The following is an 18,741-nucleotide window of genomic DNA, read 5'->3' as shown; positions in this document are numbered from 1 at the left end:
GCTTTGTGCAAAAAAAAAAAGCAAAGTAGGAGATAGAAGGGAATGACTGAGGCACGAGATGACGCAGCGTTTGTGGTCTGTTGCCATGGGGACACATTAATCAGTACAGGAGCTGTGAGCACAAACGGTTAGAAATTGATTGAAAAGTGCTCAGTATATTTTTATTTTTTCCTAGTAACCGCCGGAATATATGAATGCATTTTGTGTTGTGACTCGCATTGTTCGATATTTGGGGGTCTTCACTTAGGGTCTCACCGCCGCTTAGGGAAATCTATTCATTTTGGATGTCTGGCCCATGATGGAGGAGAGGGCTCCTTTTCATACATGTCGTGGTGATGAGCTGGAAATGTTAGTGCCAGGTCCAGCTCTCATCTCTTAAAATCAGTTTTTTTTTGTCAAACCCTTTTAACTTTTCAATAGGAATTATTATTTAAAAAATTTGTGATGGCGCCCACTGCTATTCTTTAGGTTCTTTCTCGGAGTGTCCCATCTCGCGTGTCCATTGCAGATGTTCGCACATGCTCAGTAGCTGACCCTGGATCCTGTACGTAAGCTGCCAAGTGATTCCTATTGTACGAGCCACTTGGCAATAAAGGCAGCACAGTCTGAAAAGAACAGCAGTGGCCGTCGTAACATTTTTTTTTTTATTATTATTATTATTCCTATTGAAAAGTTTCTGCTTTGCATCAGGAAATATTTCATCATGAGTTTTGTTAGGCCTACATAGTGGTAAGTAAAAGCTTGGCACCCCTGGTCAAAATTAGTAAAACAAGTTGAAGATGAAATGATCTCTAAAAGGCCTAAAGTTACAGTCGTGGCCAAAAGTTTTGAGAATGACACCAACATTATATTTTCACATGATCTGCTGCCCTCTGATTTTTATTAGTGTTTGTCTGATGTTTATATCACATACAGAAATATAATTGCAATCATATTATGAGTACCAATAGGTTATATTGACAGTTAGAATGAGTTAATGCAGCAAGTCAATATTTGCAGTGTTGACCCTTCTTCTTCAAGACCTCTGCAATTCTCCCTGGCATCCTCTCAATCAACTTCTGGACCAAATCCTGACTGATAGCAGTCCATTCTTGCATAATCAGTGCTTGCATTTTGCCAGAATTTGTTGGTTTTTGTTTGTCCACCCGTCTCTTGATGATTGACCACAAGTTCTCAATGGGATTAAGATCTGGGGAGTTTCCAGGCCATGGACCCAAAATCTCTATGTTTTGTTCCATGAGCCATGTAGTTATCACCTTTGCTTTATGGCAAGGTGCTCCATCATGCTGGAAAAGGCATTGTTGGATGCCAAACTGCTCTTGGACGGTTGGGAAAAGTTGCTCTTGGAGGACATTCTGGTACCATTCTTTATTCATGACTGTGTTTTTAGGCAAGACTGTGAGTGAGCCGATTCCCTTGGCTGAGAAGCAACCCCACACATGAATGGTTTCAGGATGCTTTACAGTTGGCATGAGACAAGACTGGTGGGAGCGCTCACCTCTTCTTCTCCGAATAAGCTGTTTTCTAGATGTCCCAAACAATCGAAAAGGGGATTCATCAGAGAAAATGACTTTGCCCCAGTCCTCAGCAGTCCACTCCCTGTACCTTTTGCAGAATATCAGTCGGTCCCTGATGTTTTTTCTGGAGAGAAGTGGCTTCTTTGCTGCCCTCCTTGAAACCAGGCCTTGTTCAAAGAGTCTCCGCCTCACAGTGCGTGCAGAAGCACTCACACCAGCCTGCTGCCATTCCTGAGCAAGCTCGGCACTGCTGGTAGTCCGATCCCGCAGCTGAAACAGTTTTAAGATACGGTCCTGGCGCTTGCTGGTCTTTCTTGGGCGCCCTGGAACCTTTTTGACAACAATGGAAGCTCTCTCCTTTAAGTTCTTGATGATGCGATAGATTGACTGAGGTGCAATCTTTGTAGCTGCGATACTCTTCCCTGTTAGGCCATTTTTGTGCAGTGCAATGATGGCTGCACATGATTCTTTAGAGATAACCATGGTTAACTGAAGAGAAACAATGATACCAAGCACCAGCCTCCTTTTAAAGTGTCCAGAGATGTCATTCTTACTTAATCATGACTGATCGCCAGCCCTGTCCTCATCAATACCCACACCTGTGTTACTGGATCAATCACTAAAACGATGTTAGCTGCTCCTTTTAAGGCAGGACTGCATTGATGTTGAAATGTGTTTTGGGGGTTAAAGTTCATTTTCTGGGCAAATATTGACTTTGCAAGTACAGTAATTGCTGTTAAACTGATCACTCTGACATTCAGGAGTATATGCAAATTGCCATTAGAAAAAATGAAGCAGTAGACTTTGGAATAATTAATATTTGTCTCATTCTCAAAATTTTTGTCCATGACTGTACAGATGACACATTTCCTTTGTATTTTGGGAAAAGAAAAACCTTCATGTTGTCATTTTTTATATTTTAAAAATTACAAAAAAGAAAATAGCCCAATGCAAACGTTTGGGCACTCTGTATGGTCAGTCTCTAGCAACGCTCCCTTTTGAAAGTATCACCGCTTGTAAACGCTTTTTGTAGCCAGTCTTTCAGTTCTTGTTTGAGGGATTTTCATCTATTCTTCCTTGGAAAATTCTTCCAGTTCTGTGAGATTCCTGGATTTTCTTGCATCCTCTTATTACTTTGAGGTTTAGCCACAGATTTTCAATGTTGTTCAGATCAGGGGACTGTGAGGGCCATTGTAAAACCTTCAGTTTCACCTTTTGAGGTCGTCTATTGTGGATTTTGCCGTGTGTTTAGGGTCATTGTCCATTTGTAGAAGCCATCCTCTTTTCAACTTCAGCCTTTTTACAGATAGTGTTTATGTTGGCATCAAGAATCTGTTGAAATTTCATTGATTCCATTCTTCCCTCTACCCGTGAAATGATTCCTGTGCCATTTGGCTGCAACACAACCCCAAAGCATGATTGATCCACTCCCATGCTTAATGGTTGGTGAGATGTTCTTTTCCAGAAATTCTGTGCCCATTTTTCTCCATGTTTACCTTTGATAATAGTGGCCAGAGATTTCTATTTTGCCCTCATCGGTCCGCAAGACTAGCTTCCAAAATGCATCGGGCTTGTTCAGATGTTCTTTTGCATACTTCTTGCGCTGAATTTTATGATGACGACGCAGGAGAGGTTTTCTTCTGATGATTCTTCAATCATATTTGTGCGTGTCTTTGAACAGTAAAACATTGTGCTTCAACTCCAGAGCCTGTTAAAACTTTCTGAAGGTCTTTTGCAGTCAAGTGGGGGTTCTGATTTGCCTCTCTAGCAATCCTATGAGCAGCTCACTGAAATTTTCCTTGGTCTCCCAGATCTTATCTTGACCTCCACTGTTCCGGCTACCTACCATTTCTTAATTACATTTCGAACTGAGGAAAGGACAACTTGAAATTTATCTGAGCACACAAATCTCTCAAGGGTAGCCAAACTTTTACGTTGGCCCATTTTCCTTTTTTGTAATTCTTAAAATGTAAAATATGACAATATATTTATTTTTTGCCTAAAATACAAAGGGAATGTGTCATCTTTAACTTTAGGCCTTTTTAGAGATCATTTTGTCTTCATCTTGTTTAACTGTTCACAATAACGGTAATTTTGACCAGGGGTGCCCAAACTTTTACATGCCACTGTATTAATGACTGTGATTGTGACTATTATTCACTGTTGCGTCTGGGTTTTTAGGGGGGGAGAGATTTGTCATTGCATGTGGTTCGCTTCACCTTTTCCTTATAGTTGATCATGGGGGTGTCCATCCCGCTGTAGGGATCCCTGGCGAATAACTGACTTGTGTAGAGGAACCAGCAGCAAGTGATCAGCCATCTTAGTTTATTTCACCTGCACGGGCAATGTTTTACCCATTGCTAATTAAAATATATTCACCGCTTTAAAAAAAATAAATAAAGAGAACACTAAAATCCCACATCCTAGATATCACTGAATGAAATATTCCAGGTGTAAATCTTTATTCATTACATAGTTTGATGCGTAGAGAACAATTAAACATAAAAATGACCATTGTGTATTAAAATTAATATCCCATGGAGGTTCTGGATTTGGAATGATAGTCAAAATCAAAGTGGAAAATCAAATTACAGGCTGATCCAACATCAATTGAAATGCCTCAAGATAAGGAAATGATGCTCAGTAGTGTGTGTGGCCTCCACGTGCCTGTATGACCTTCATACAACGCCTGGGCATGCTCCTGATGAGCCGGTGGATGTTCTCCTGAGTGATGTCCTCCCAGATATGGATTAAAGCAGCAGTCAACTCCTGAACAGTCTGTGGTTTAACGTGGTGTTGGTGGATGGAATGGGACATGTCCCAGATGTGCTCAATCGGATTCAGGTCTGGGGAACGGGCGGGCCAGTCCATAGCTTCAAATGCCTTCACCATGCAGGAACTGCTGACACCCATCAGCCACATGAGGCCTAGCATTGTCATGCATCAGAAGGAAACCAATGCACCTGTATCTGGTCTCACAATAGGTCTAAGGATCTCATCCTGGTACCTAATGGCAGTCGGGCTACCTCTGGTGAGCACATGGAGGACTGTGTGGCCCTCCAAAGAAATGCTACCCCACATCATTGCTGATCCACTGTCAAACCGATCATGACAGAGGATGTTTGATGCAGCAGAACGTTCTCCATGTAGTCTCCAGGCTGTCACGTGCTCAGTGTCAACCTGCTTTCATCCGCGAAGAGCATAGAGCGTCAATGCCGAATCTGCCAATTTTGGTTTTCTCTGGCAAATGACAATCACTCTGCACGGTGTTGGGCTGTAAGCGCAACACCCACTTGTGGACGTCGGGCCCTCATACCACCCTCATTGAGTCAGTTTCTGACGGTTTGAGCAGACACATGGATGTTAGTGACTTGCTGGAGGTCAATTTACAGGGCTCTGGCACTGCTCCTACTCATCCTCATTTCACAAAGGCCCACTCCATGTCTCCCGATGTACTAGCCTGTCTCCTGGTATCTGCTGCATGCTCTGGACACTCTCCTGACAGACACAGCTACCATTCTTGTCACAGCTCGCATTGATGTGCCATCCTGGATGAGCTGCACTACCTGAGCAACATCTGTAGGTTGTAGACACCGCATCATGCTACTGTACAGTACCTCTAGGGGTGAGAGCAGTGACCAAAACAGCCAAAAAGAATGAGAAAAGAGAAATGGTCTGTGGTCACCCCCTGCAGAAACACTCATTTACAGGGGGTTTCTTGCTAATTTCCTATCCTTTCTGCTTGTTGTCCTATTTGCACAGCAGCAGGAGAAATTGATTCACAGTCTGTGTTTCTTCATAACTGGACAGGTTGATTTCACAAAAATGTGATTGACTTGGAGGCAGTTTTTTTTTTTTTTTAGTGTGTGTGTATATATATATGTATATTTTTTTTTTTTTTTCAAAAAAATAAAGGAACACTGAAATCCCACATCCTAGATATTGCTGAATGAAATATTCCTGTTGTAAATCTTTATTCTTTACATAGTGGAATGTGTTGAGAACCATAAAACATAAAAGTGATCAACGTAAATCAGAACTAATATCCCACGGAGGTCTGGAGTTGGAATGATGCTCAAAATCAAGTGGAAAATTAAATTACAGGCTGATCCACCTTCAGTGGAAATGGCTCAAGACAAGGAAATGATGCTCAGTATTGTGTGTGGCCTTCACGTGCCTGTATGATCTCCCTACAACGCCTGGGCATGCTCCTGATGAGGCGACAGATGGTCTCCTGAGGGATCTCCTCCCAGACCTGGACTAAAGCATCCGCCAACTCCTGGACAGTCTGGTGCAATGTGACGTTGATGGATGGAGCAAGACATGATGTCCCAGATGTGTTCAATCGGATTCAGGTCTGGGGATCAGGCAGGTCAGTCCATAGCTTCAATGCCTTCATCTTGCAGGATCTGCTGACACACTCCAGCCACATGAGGTCTGGAATTGTCCTGCATTAGGAGGAACCCAGGGCCAACCGCACCAGCATATGGTCTCACAAGGGATCTGAGGATCTCCTCTCAGTACCTAATGGTAGTCAGGCTACCTCTGGTGAGCACATGGAGGGCTGTGCGGCCCTCCAAAGAAATGCCACCCCACACCATTACTGACCCACTGCCAAACTGGTCATGCTGGAAGATGTTGCAGGCAGCAGATCGCTCACCACGGTGTCTCCAGACTCTGTCACGTCTGTCACATGTGCTCAGTGTGAACCTGCTTTCATCTGTGAAGAGCACAGGGCGCCAGTGGTGAATTTGCCAATCCTGGTGTTCTGTAGCAAATGCCAAGTGTCCTGCACGGTGTTGGACTGTGAGCACAACCCCCATCTGTGGACGTCGGGCACTTGGACCAGCCTAATGGAGTCGATTTCTAACTCTTTGTGCAGACACATGCACATTTGTGGCCTGCTGGAGGTCATTTTGCAGGGCTCTGGTAGTGCTCCTCCTGTTCCTCCTTGCACAAAGGCGAAGGTATCGGTCATGCTGCTGGGTTGTTGCCCTCCTATGGCCCCCTCCACGTCTCCTGGTAGCGCCTACAGCCTCCGGACACTACGCTGACAGACACAGCAAACTTTCTTGCCACAGCTGACATTGATGTGCCATCCTGGATGAACTGCACTACCTGAGCCACTTGTATGGGTTGTAGAGTCCGTCTCGTGCTACCACGAGTGTGAAAGCACAACCAACATTCAAAAGTGACCAAAACATCAGCCAGGAAGCACTGGTACTGAGATGTGGTCTGTGGTCCCCACCTGCAGAACCACTCCTTTATTGAGGGTGTCTTGACAATTGCCAATAATTTCCATCTGTTCTCTATTCCATTTGCACAACAGCATGTGAAATTGTCAGACAGTGTTGCTTCCTAAGTGGACAGTTTGATTTCACAGAAGTTTGATTTACTTGTAGTTATATTCTGTTGTTCCTTTATTTTTTTTTGAGAAATGTATAATCGCACAGCCGAAAGTGTTGGCACCCTATAAATTGTTCCAGGAAATAAAGTATTTCTCCCGGAAAATTATTGCACTTCCGCATGTTTTGTTGCATGTTTGTGCATTATGTGTATTGGAACGACACAAATTGGGCTGGAGAAAATTGTTGTCACTTTTCCAAAATTGTGGGTAAACAACTTTGTTTCAAGCATGTGATTGGTTTCACTTCCTCACCACTATCTCTGCTTGCTGTCAGTGATAAATAATCCTCATTCACATTGTTTGGCTCTGGCTTCTCGAGCTTCTGCTTCCATGATTGCTGGAGCCGCATATTTCCGTTTGAAGGTGATGAAAGAGGAGAGGCGAGATGGGGCCGTGGTCGGTGCAGACAAGGGCCACGGGCAGAAGGTTTTTTTTTTGTTCATTATGACAGTGTTTCTTTCTCTTATATAGTCGCCCTGACCATATGCTATCATGGAGGAGATACTGGGAAGGGGATGCAGCCCCTTCATTCCCCAGATTGCTGGGGGTCCCTTGTGTTTGATTTACCACTGATAATAATGAAAAAGACCCTTTTCTTTTGAGATGGGGAGGACCCCTTTATTGGTCATTTTCTTTCCATGTATATGACATTTTCCTGCTTCTTCGACCCAGACACAGGTGTCGGTACTTATGCACACAGCTATATCCATACTGTAGTAGTCTCTGGTTCTTACAATGGAGGTATCTTCCCCGGCTTACATCTGCAGGCTGCCTACGTAGACCCTTTAGCTGACCCCCGAGACCATTGTCTGAGGCCTTTAAGGCTCAGTTATTGACTTGTATGGCAAAAGCTAGCTTTATTCTAGGGAGCTAATTTGCATAATCTTACAAGCGTTGCTTGATCTATAAGTCTCCCTTTGCCAATTGGTGGTCTCCACGAGAAGGAGCTTTAAAGGGGACCGGTCATTGTTGGAAGTGGTGTCTAATCTGCAGGAAGATGTTATAGAGCAGGAGGAGTTGATCTCTGTATATACATTTCTGGGATGCATAGGAGTCCAGTGGGCGGGCCTAGTGAGTGGCTGACAGTCTTCCTCCATATGTAGTCCCACCCACTGGACTCTTCATTTTGCTCAGTGCCGTGCTGTCCACAGATCGGACTGCAGGTTCTCTTTAAGCTATTTTTACATGAAGAAGTTAGAGATGAATGCAGGCGCTTGTCTCCAAAGAAGATAGCTTCTATGCAATCAATCTAGTCATATGCAAATCAGACAGTAAGTCCCCTAGGGGGCATGCTAGACACGCCTCAATGCACTTCCATCCTAATTTGCATATGACTACATTTCTCATGACTTTTATCTGATCTATATATATATATATATATATATATATATATATATATATATATATATATATATATTGTCTAAGGGGTGCTTCCGACTGTCTGTCTGTCTTTCTGTCGGCAACTTCCGTCACAGAAATCCCACGTCACTGATTGGTCTCGCCAGCTGCCTGTCATGGCTGCCGCGACCAATCAGCAACCGCCACAGTCCGATTAGTCCCTCCCTACTCCCCTGCAGTCAGAGCCCTGCGCCCGCATACTCCCCTCCAGTCACCGCTCACACAGGGTTAATGCCAGCGGTAACTGACCACGTTATGCCGCGGGTAACTCACTCCGTTACCGCCGCTATTAACCCTGTGTGACCAAGTTTTTACTATTGATGTTGCCTATGCAGCATCAATAGTAAAAACACCTGTTAAAAATAATAATATAAAAAAAAAAAAAAAGCAAAAAACCTGCTATACTCACCTTCCGTAGTCCGACGATGCGCTCGCTCCTGCCGCCAGCTTCCGTTCCCAGAGATGCATTGCGAAATTACCCAGAAGACTTAGCGGTCTCGCGAGACCGCTAAGTCATCTGGGTAAGTTCGCAATGCATCCTGGGAACAGAAGATGGCGGCAGCCGCGCTTATTGCCAGTGCTTCACTGGATCCCGCCGGTGGGTGAGTATATAACTATTTTTAATTTTAATTATTATTTTTTTAAACAGGGATATGGTGCCCATACTGCTGAATACTGCGTGGGCTGTGTTAGATACCGCGTGGCTGCTATATACTACGTGTGCAGTGTTAGATACTATGTGGGCTGTGTTCTATACTGCGTGGGCTGTGTTCTATACTGCGTGGGCTGTGTTATATACTACGTGGCTGTGTTATATACTACGTGGCTGTGTTATATACTACGTGGCTGTGTTATATACTACGTGGCTGTGTTATATACTACGTGGCTGTTATATACTACGTGGCTGTGTTATATACTACGTGGCGGTGCTATATACTACGTGGCGGTGCTATATACTACGTGGCGGTGCTATATACTACGTGGCGGTGCTATATACTACGTGGCCACTGTTAGATACTATGTGGGCTGTGCTATATACTATGTGGGCTGTGTTCTATACTGCGTGCTATATACTACGTGGCCACTGTTAGATACTATGTGGGCTGTGCTATATATTGCGTGGGCTGTGCTATATATTGCGTGGGCTGTGCTATATATTGCGTGGGCTGTGCTATATATTGCGTGGGCTGTGCTACATATTGCCTGGGCTGTGCTATATATTGCCTGGGCTGTGTTACATACTATGTGGGCTGTGATATGCTGTGTGGGCTGTGTTATATACTAAGTGGCCTATATTCACACATCGGGTATTCTACAATATGTATGTATGTATATAGCAGCCACATGGTATGTACCACAGGCCACGTAGTACTCCTATATACTACGTGGCCTGTGCTATATACTATGTGGCTGTGTTATATACTACATGGCTGTGTTATATACTACGTGGCTGTGTTATATACTACATGGCTGTGTTATATACTACATGGCTGTGTTATATAATAATAATAATAATAATAATAATAATAATTTTATTTATATAGCGCCAACATATTCCGCAGCGCTTTACAAATTATAGAGGGGACTTGTACAGACAATAAACATTACAGCATAACAGAAATACAGTTCAAAACAGATACCAGGAGGAGTGAGGGCCCTGCTCGCAAGCTTACAAACTATGGGGAAAAGGGGAGACACGAGAGGTGGATGGTAACAATTGCTTTAGTTATTCGGACCAGCTATAGTGTAAGGCTCAGGTGTTCATGTAAAGCTGCATGAACCAGTTACCTGCCTAAGTATGTAACAGTACAGACACAGAGGGCTAATACTGCATAAAGTGTATGAGAACATGATGCGAGGAACCTTTTTTTTTTTTTTTATTATAAATAGGCCACACAGGGATCGTTAGGTTAATGCATTGAGGCGGTAGGCCAGTCTGAACAAATGAGTTTTTAGGGCACGCTTAAAACTGTGGGGATTGGGGATTAATCGTATTAACCTAGGTAGTGCATTCCAAAGAATCGGCGCAGCACGTGTAAAGTCTTGGAGACGGGAGTGGGAGGTTCTGATTATTGAGGATGCTAACCTGAGGTCATTAGCGGAGCGGAGGGCACGGGTAGGGTGGTAGACTGATACCAGGGAGGAGATGTAGGGTGGTGCTGAGCCATGGAGTGCTTTGTGGATGAGGGTAGTAGTTTTGTACTGGATTCTGGAGTGGATGGGTAGCCAGTGTAATGACTGGCACAAGGTAGAGGCATCGGTGTAACGGTTGGTGAGGAATATGATCCTGGCTGCAGCATTCAGGACAGATTGGAGCGGGGAGAGTTTTGCAAGAGGGAGACCGATTAGTAGAGAGTTACAATAGTCCAGACGAGAATGAATAAGTGAAACAGTCAGAGTTTTTGCAGAGTCGAAATTAAGAAAAGGGCGAATTCTAGAAATGTTTTTGAGATGCAGGTAAGAAGAGCGAATACTACATATACTACGTGGCTGTGTTATATACTGCGTGGCTGTTATATACTACGTGGGCTGTTATATACTACGTGGGCTGTTATATACTACGTGGGCTGTTATATACTTCGTGGGCTGTGTTATATACTACGTGGGCTGTGTTATATACTACGTGGGCTGTGTTATATACTACGTGGGCTGTTATATACTACGTGGGCTGTGTTATATACTACGTGGGCTGTTATATACTGCGTGCTATATACTACGTGGCCACTGTTAGATACTATGTGGGCTGTGCTATATATTGCGTGGGCTGTGCTATATATTGCGTGGGCTGTGCTATATATTGCGTGGGCTGTGCTATATATTGCGTGGGCTGTGCTATATACTAAGTGGCCTATATTCACACATCGGGTATTCTACAATATGTATGTATATAGCAGCCACATGGTATATACCACAGGCCAAGTAGTACTCCTATATACTACGTGGCTGTGTTATATACTACGTGGCTGTGTTATATACTACGTGGCTGTGTTATATACTACGTGGCTGTGTTATATACTACGTGGGCTGTTATATACTACGTGGGCTGTTATATACTACGTGGGCTGTTATATACTACGTGGGCTGTGTTATATACTACGTGGGCTGTGTTATATACTATGTGGGCTGTGTTCTATACTGCGTGCTATATACTACGTGGCCACTGTTAGATACTATGTGGGCTGTGCTATATATTGCGTGGGCTGTGCTATATATTGCGTGGGCTGTGCTATATATTGCGTGGGCTGTGTTATATACTAAGTGGCCTATATTCACACATCGGGTATTCTACAATATGTATGTATATAGCAGCCACATGGTATATACCACAGGCCACGTAGTACTCCTATATACTACCTGGCCTGTGCTATATACTATGTGGCTGATATATATATATATATATATATATATATATATATATATATACACATGCATACATACATGCATACATACATGCATACATACATACATACATACATACATACATACATACATACATACATATTCTAGAATACCCGATGCGTTAGAATCAGGCCACCATCTAGTCTCTACATAAAAGGCATTAATTTTCGACCGCCATTAAAAACATGGTTCACTTAAAATACCCCATCTAGAGCCTTGTGTAACGCCTCTCGTGATGCAAAACTTTGTAGGTCGGCTATTTCCAATAGGTGGCTGTAGAGAGCCGCCATTCATTCTTCTAGAGGAGATCTCCTTTGCATATCTTTTTTCCCAGGCTGCATTGCCCGGCCACCTATGTCTGGTGTCCACAAGGAGAAACCTCGCTTGTAGAACGATTGCTCTGACATATGGCATTAATTCTGTCCTCTTTGGACTTGTATTGTACCTCCCAATAGTGGGGTCTTTACATCCTCCTTTCTGACCCTGAGCAAACATGCGTACGAATGTAGGCTGAAGAGAGGGATGAGCCTTTCCTCCTGCTATTTCGGATGATTGATGTGTAGGGTGGTGGTCTGCAGCCTGCCGTCCTGTGACTCCCCGCTCCTCCGCTCTGGCAGCGGCTTTACATCCGGTCTATATTAATAGCTCACCAAATATCTCACAACCGAGGACCCTCCTGTCAGTCCTGGCTCCGCAGCGCTGAGTCCCCCCTCCATAGTCTGTACGTGCACCACGGGTTTTTTTTTTCCATTTTGCTTATTTCTGCTTTTTATTAGCAGCTTTCATTAGCATTCAGTAAAGCGATCCGTTTGCATTGCATTATCCCGGCGCTATAAATCCTAATTGTGCGTTTGCTTCCGCTCTGATTGGTTTTCCCTGTAGTCAGCCAGACTGCAGCTTTCTTAAAGAGACACCGCACCCCCTTTAAGGCAAATAGGTTCCCTTACATTATTATATCGTGGTATTTGTTCCTTTTTTTTATTTTAGCTGTTCGGATCATAAAACCTCTTCACTTTCTCCAGTCTTGTGGGGAGTCCCTGAGCTTGGCATCTGTGTCTATCTGCCCCCTCCCCCCATATATTTTTTTTTTATGCATTCGCAAGAAAAGATATGAATGTGTGATGGCAAAACAAATCATACAGCCGGGTATACGGTATCTCATACGGTATCTCAAGACGGAAGCCGGATTCCCTTCCCGCCGGCGGCCGCACTCTGGATGGGTGCCCTTCCAGCCTCCCGGCCGCACTCTGGGCGGGTGCCCTTCCAGCCGGCAGCCGCACTCTGGATGGGTGTCCTTCCAGCCTCCCGGCCGCACTCTGGGCGGGTGCCCTTCCAGCCTCCCCACCGCCGGCCGCACTGTGGAAGGGTACCCTTCCAGCCTTCCCTCTGGAGGCCGCACTCTGGGCAGGTGCCCTTCCAGCCTCCCCGCCGGCGGCTGCACTCTGGGCAGGTGTCCTTCCAACCTCCCCGCCTCCGGCCGCACTCTGGACGGGTGCCCTTCCCTCTGGAGGCTGCACTCTGGATGGGTGCCCTTCCAGCCTCCCTGCCAGTGGCCGCACTCTGGATGGGTGCCCTTCCAGCCTCCCCGCCGTCGGCCGCACTCTGGATGGGTTCCCTTCCAGCCTTCCCTCTGGAGGCTGCACTCTGGATGGGTGCCCTTCCAGCCTCCCCGCCGTCGGCCGCACTCTGGATGGGTTCCCTTCCAGCCTTCCCTCTGGAGGCTGCACTCTGGATGGGTGCCCTTCCAGCCTCCCTGCCAGTGGCCGCACTCTGGATGGGTGCCCTTCCAGCCTCACCGCCGCCGGCCGCACTCTGGACTGGTGCCCTTCGAGCCTTCCCCGCCAGTGGCCGCACTCGATGGGTGCCCTTCCACCCTTTTTTTTTTTTCTCTCCATCCCCCACCAACTGTATATTGATCATTTTTCTAAAACCGGGAGTCTGATGAAAGTTTGACCAGTTGCATTGCAGATTTCGTTCTGTAACTTTTCCAGTTTTCTGAATGGGTGGATAGCAGAAATGTATGTGCACGCCGCAGACATAACCCTGTTAATATGTATGTACATGCCTGTAACAAATCTGCATTCTCCAGCTATATGAATATAAGCACTTGCACAGCCAACTCTGCTTTCAAAGATTAGGACCCGAGTTTTTATTTTTAAAATCTGAATGTTAGGCTATGTGCACACGTTGCGGATTTTGATGCGGAGCTGCAGCGTTTTTGGACGGACAGAATTGCATCAAATCCGCAGTGTGGTGCACAAGCAATGTTAGTCAATGTCAAATTGAGAATTGTGCACATGCTGTGGAAAAAAACACACGGATTTGCAGCATTTTTTTTTCCCGCAGCATGTCAATTCTTTTTGCGGATCTGCAGCGTTTCTGCATCCATTGACTTCCATTGTGTCAGGCCAATCCGCAGCAAAACCGCAGGTGTAAAAAAGATCTGCGGTTTTGCTTCGGATGTGCCTGCAAGAAACTCTGCAGGTCGGGAGGTGGAAATTGTGTGGACGGAGACTGTGTGTGAGCGGAGAAGATGTGCGGGTGTTTCTGTGTGTGTGCGGGGCTGTGTGTGTCAGGCATCGTCCAATGGGACTACTAGTCCCATCTGGCTATGCCTGCTACAGTGACGGCTAGCCGGATGATGGGACAGTTGTAGTCCCATCATCCGGCTACTGTATTCAAGTGTAAAAAAAAAAAACCACATATAGACATACTGTACATACTCACCAATCACCTAGTCCCCAAAGCCCTCGATCACCTGGAAAAAAATAAAGCAAAAAACCAACAGTATACTCCCTGATCCAATGTAATACATTTAATAACGAGTGTCCAACGACGATTTCCCCGTGGAGAGCTGTCACATTGGCAGATGCGACCGCTCTGTAGGGCCTCCGGTAATAGTGACAGGAGGTAATCCTCTGCACTGTATCACTCTACCGTCAGAGGTCACTGTCACTTGCGGCACCGCTGCGTGGGAATATTCTCACGCAGCGTTGCCGTAAAGTGAGAGCCTGAACTCAGGTAACCTCTTCAGTGATGCTCTCCATTGTCTCCTGTCAGTGTGTCACTGAAGGTCTATAGATCTGTCATATCTCCTGATGTGACAGCTCTAAAGGGGGAGATCGTCGTGGGACACTCGTTATTAAATAGACTGCATCGGACCAGGGAGTATTTGTGTTGGTTTATTTTTTTTCTTTCTTTTTTCAGGAGATCGAGGGCGTTGCATGGATTGGCAGAACAATAAAGATGGCAAAACTGCGTAGTGTTTTTTCATTAAAACACTTTTTTTCTGGCTGTCTTTTTTTTAACCTTTCACTATAGGATTAGTAATGGATTGGTTTCTTATTGACGCCTCTCCATTACTAAGTCGGCTTGATGTCACCTTACAATTCAAAGGTGGCATCAACCCCAATCTATTACCTCATATGCCACCGCTACAGGGCAGTGGGAAGAGAGAGGCTAAGTGCCAGAGTCCCTGAGCTTGGCGTCTGCGTCTTATCAGCTGCCCCCTACCCCTCATATATTTTTATTAATGCATTTGCAAGTAAAGATATGAATGTGTGATGGCAAAACAAATCGTACAGCCGGGTATACGGTATCTCATACGGCCGAGTCATGAATTATGGGTCTTTCCTGGTTTGTTTGTCTGTCGTCTCGGGTGACAATGATTCCCTGAACGGTGCAGACGACCAGTGGTCCAGTCCGGGCTTCCATGACCGGATGCAGACCTGGTATTCATCATTTTATTTTTTATTATAATGCATCCTCTATCTATAGATCTATCCTCTATCACACTTTGTGTAAACATTATTGTTCAATGGAGTATGTAAATGAAGAGGTTGGACAAGAAATGACATCACAATTCTTATATATATATATATATATATATATATATATATATATATATATATATATATATATATATATATATATAATTTTATTGAAAATATTACAGAAAAAACAGCATAAAACATACCAGCATAGGTAGCATCAATCATGACAGATAGACGTCACGGTACTTCTTTTTTTTTTTTTTTTGTTCAATAATAGATCTTTATGTAGCCTACAAAACGTACACAAATCCGCATGAAAATCCGCATAAAAAATGCATCTAATCCGTGCAGATTTTCACTTCTTTTTTTTTCTGCCAAGAGGTGCAGAATCTGCACAGAAAACTCCACAGGCAAATCTGCAACGTGTGCACATACCCTTAGTCTGAGCTATAGCTCTTGGTTTTTTTTTTTTTTTGTGCGAATTCTCGGAGTGTTGCAACGATTGACATTTTGGGCGAAGTTGTTGGCACATTAAATTTTGAGAAGATTTGCCAAATCCATTGAGTCATTCTTTAAGTAAGGCTAGGTTCACATTGCGTTAGTGCAACCCGTTTAGCGCTAGCGGGTTGTGCTAATGCAATGTTTTTATGGGGCCGCTTTCTGGGGTCGCGGTAACGTCCCCGCTCTCGCAGATCCCCGATCTGCGAGAGCGGGGAACGGACCGCGGGCGCGCCTCGGACACTGCGAGCAGCGTCCGCGGCGCGCCAGGAAACACCGGTGCGTCGCTAGCGCGTGCCGAACATGGCACGCGCTAGTGCTGCGCGTTCCCATTGCCTTGAATGGGCGCGCTAACGGACGTGTTGCACGGCGTTAATTTCGCCGTGCAACGCTGTCCGTTAAACGCGATCCCATAACGCAATGGGAACCCAGCCTAACTGGCCTGGTGATTTAGTAATTGTACATGGAGTATAATAATATACTAAAGCAAAGCTAAGTTTAGGCCATGTGTAATGCACATATTTTGGCAGGACCACTGACCATCTAATATGTATTTGGGCCACAGGGCAGATGACGTTGGGGGAGATAATCTTCTGGTAGTTAAAAAATTTTTGTTTAAGGATTACTGAGTACAGGCTGCAATCGGCTTGCATCTAATGTGTATGGCCACCCAATGGCCATGTCTATCATCTCTGTTCATGTGTACACTCTATTTTAAGTCGCCGCTTTCAAAGAAAAGTTTATAAAGAAATGTTTTTTTTGTTTTTTTTTAAATTGTAATCGCCCCCTTTTCCCCTATTAAAAGCTTGTCCTCGCTGTGTCGTTAAACGTCCAGTATAAAATTATTTAACCTGTGTGGCTGGCTTTATGGGAACTGGTCCATATAACGTATGTTGTAGGATGGTAAAGACAAAGGGATACAGTATTTGTGCCGTCTTGGCCCATGGTTTGAATTTGATGAAGGACCCAGTTTCTGAAGGTTTTTACCCACTTTTGTTTTTGCAGTGGCGTAAGTCCGGACGACTACTTGAAGTTCTGCACAGAAGTTCTAACACTTGAGCACAATGAAGCAAGTTCCTCATATCATTCCCAATCCTGCCGCCAAGACGTCAACCCAGGAAGTGAGTCGGGAGTGCTCGGTATTCCTGGGAAGAGCACAGATTTCCACCACAATTCAAAAAGAAGGAGTGATACAGAAGCTGAACGGCCACGACGCCTTGCCATTCCTGCCGACGGACAAACTGAAGGATCTGACGTCTCGGGTTTTTAATGGGGAATCGGGAGCTCAAGAAGCCAAAGTGCGTATCGACGCACAAGAAATTCAAGGCATTGAGACTCCACCCAACACCACTCCAACCAAGAACGGATCCCCGGAGATAAAACTGAAAATCACCAAAACCTACATGAACGGGAAACCCCTTTTCGAATCTTCTATATGTGGAGAGCAAGGGGAGGAAGCTCCGAAACCCCAGGCGACGGAGACAAAAGGCAAGAGAGGAAGGAAGCGGAAAAGTATAAAGTTGGAGCCTAATGAGGAGGATAAAACCTGTGAGGAAAAAACTCCAGATGAGTCCAGTACTTCCGAAGCCCCTGAAGAGAAGGTATTGGTTTTTCCAAACCTAAACTTTGTGTTTTATAAGGTAGCAAACTAGTTTAGCAAAGCCAGGCCCTTTTTCTATTGCTTTCATTGGATGTTGTCCCCTTCGTCATCCACACTGCAGTCATGATCTCCTGCTTGGGCCATACGGTATAGGATCGGCGCATACACAATTTAAGTCGCCTTGTTCTGGGCAGAGGAATCTTTGCTGTAATATTTATTTTCTCCCCGTAGCCGTCTTCGGATTTGAACACCTCCGACCTCCAAGAACAGGAAGAAACAAAATTCTCTGTTGGAGATTTGGTTTGGTCCAAAGTGTCCGGCTATCCCTGGTGGCCATGTATGGTGACGTCCGACCCTGTCCTGCACAGCCACACCAAGATAAAAGGTAAAATCTTCTCTTATTTTGGGTGTAACATTTATCCACATTTGATGGGTCACAGATGTCTGTCGAATCTGCAAGACCCTATACATCCACCTAAAAAGATCAATTGTTGCCACACCCATCATTCATTTTGCTAGTGTGACCTCCATATATATGTGGCCACGATGGTGAGCCAATCAGACACTCCTGTTAGGGATTGGCGGGTGGGCTCCCGGAGTTTAGGATTGGCGAGGGGGGAATCCCGGCGTTTGGGATTGGCGAGGGGGGAATCCCGGCGTCTGGGATTGGCGGCGGGGGACTCCCTGCATCTAGGATTGGTGGGGGGACTCCCGGCGTTTGGGCCCCTCCACTCGTGCTCTACTTTTAGCCTCTAGTCACTGCAGTCGTTACTAACATTTGTCTGTAGATATGAATTTGACCATGACAAACGCTTTTTAGGTGCTAATGTTTTGTCATGGGTTTTTTTAGGGCAAAAAAAGAGTATCCGCCAATACCACGTGCAGTTTTTCGGCAACGCACCTGAAAGAGCTTGGATATTTGAGAAGAGTTTAGTGAACTTCAAAGGAGAGCACGAGTACGATCGTCTGTGCCAAGAGAGCGCGAAACAAGCGCCCAAAGCTGAAAAACTCAAGGTATGTAACAGACTTCAATGTTTGTTGTTGTTTGTTTTGCATATTTTTTTTCCCAATGCTTACTTCTATCTTTATAAGTGATCCTCTATCTGTAAGTCACGTGAAACCCCTTCACTATCCCCAGAATCCCCTATT

The 18,741-nt window shown here is 45.0% G+C and overlaps 1 protein-coding gene across 1 annotated transcript in view; it reads left to right on the top strand.

The window, feature by feature from the left end:
• NSD2 (nuclear receptor binding SET domain protein 2) overlaps positions 1 to 18,741 on the top strand; it is a 99,761-nt gene that overhangs the window by 5,592 nt on the left and 75,428 nt on the right. Inside the window, exons 2-4 of the mRNA XM_069744886.1 lie at positions 16,998 to 17,593; positions 17,824 to 17,977; positions 18,443 to 18,606. Of these exons, the coding sequence (XP_069600987.1) occupies positions 17,057 to 17,593; positions 17,824 to 17,977; positions 18,443 to 18,606 (855 nt within the window). The 5' untranslated portion in view covers positions 16,998 to 17,056. The remainder of the gene's footprint in view (positions 1 to 16,997; positions 17,594 to 17,823; positions 17,978 to 18,442; positions 18,607 to 18,741) is intronic.

The sequence above is a fragment of the Ranitomeya imitator genome, chromosome 1, assembly GCF_032444005.1.
Source record: "Ranitomeya imitator isolate aRanImi1 chromosome 1, aRanImi1.pri, whole genome shotgun sequence".
Lineage (NCBI taxonomy): Eukaryota > Metazoa > Chordata > Amphibia > Anura > Dendrobatidae > Ranitomeya > Ranitomeya imitator.
Note: the sequence above shows the minus strand (reverse complement) of the source record. Positions and strands in the feature narration are given on the sequence as shown.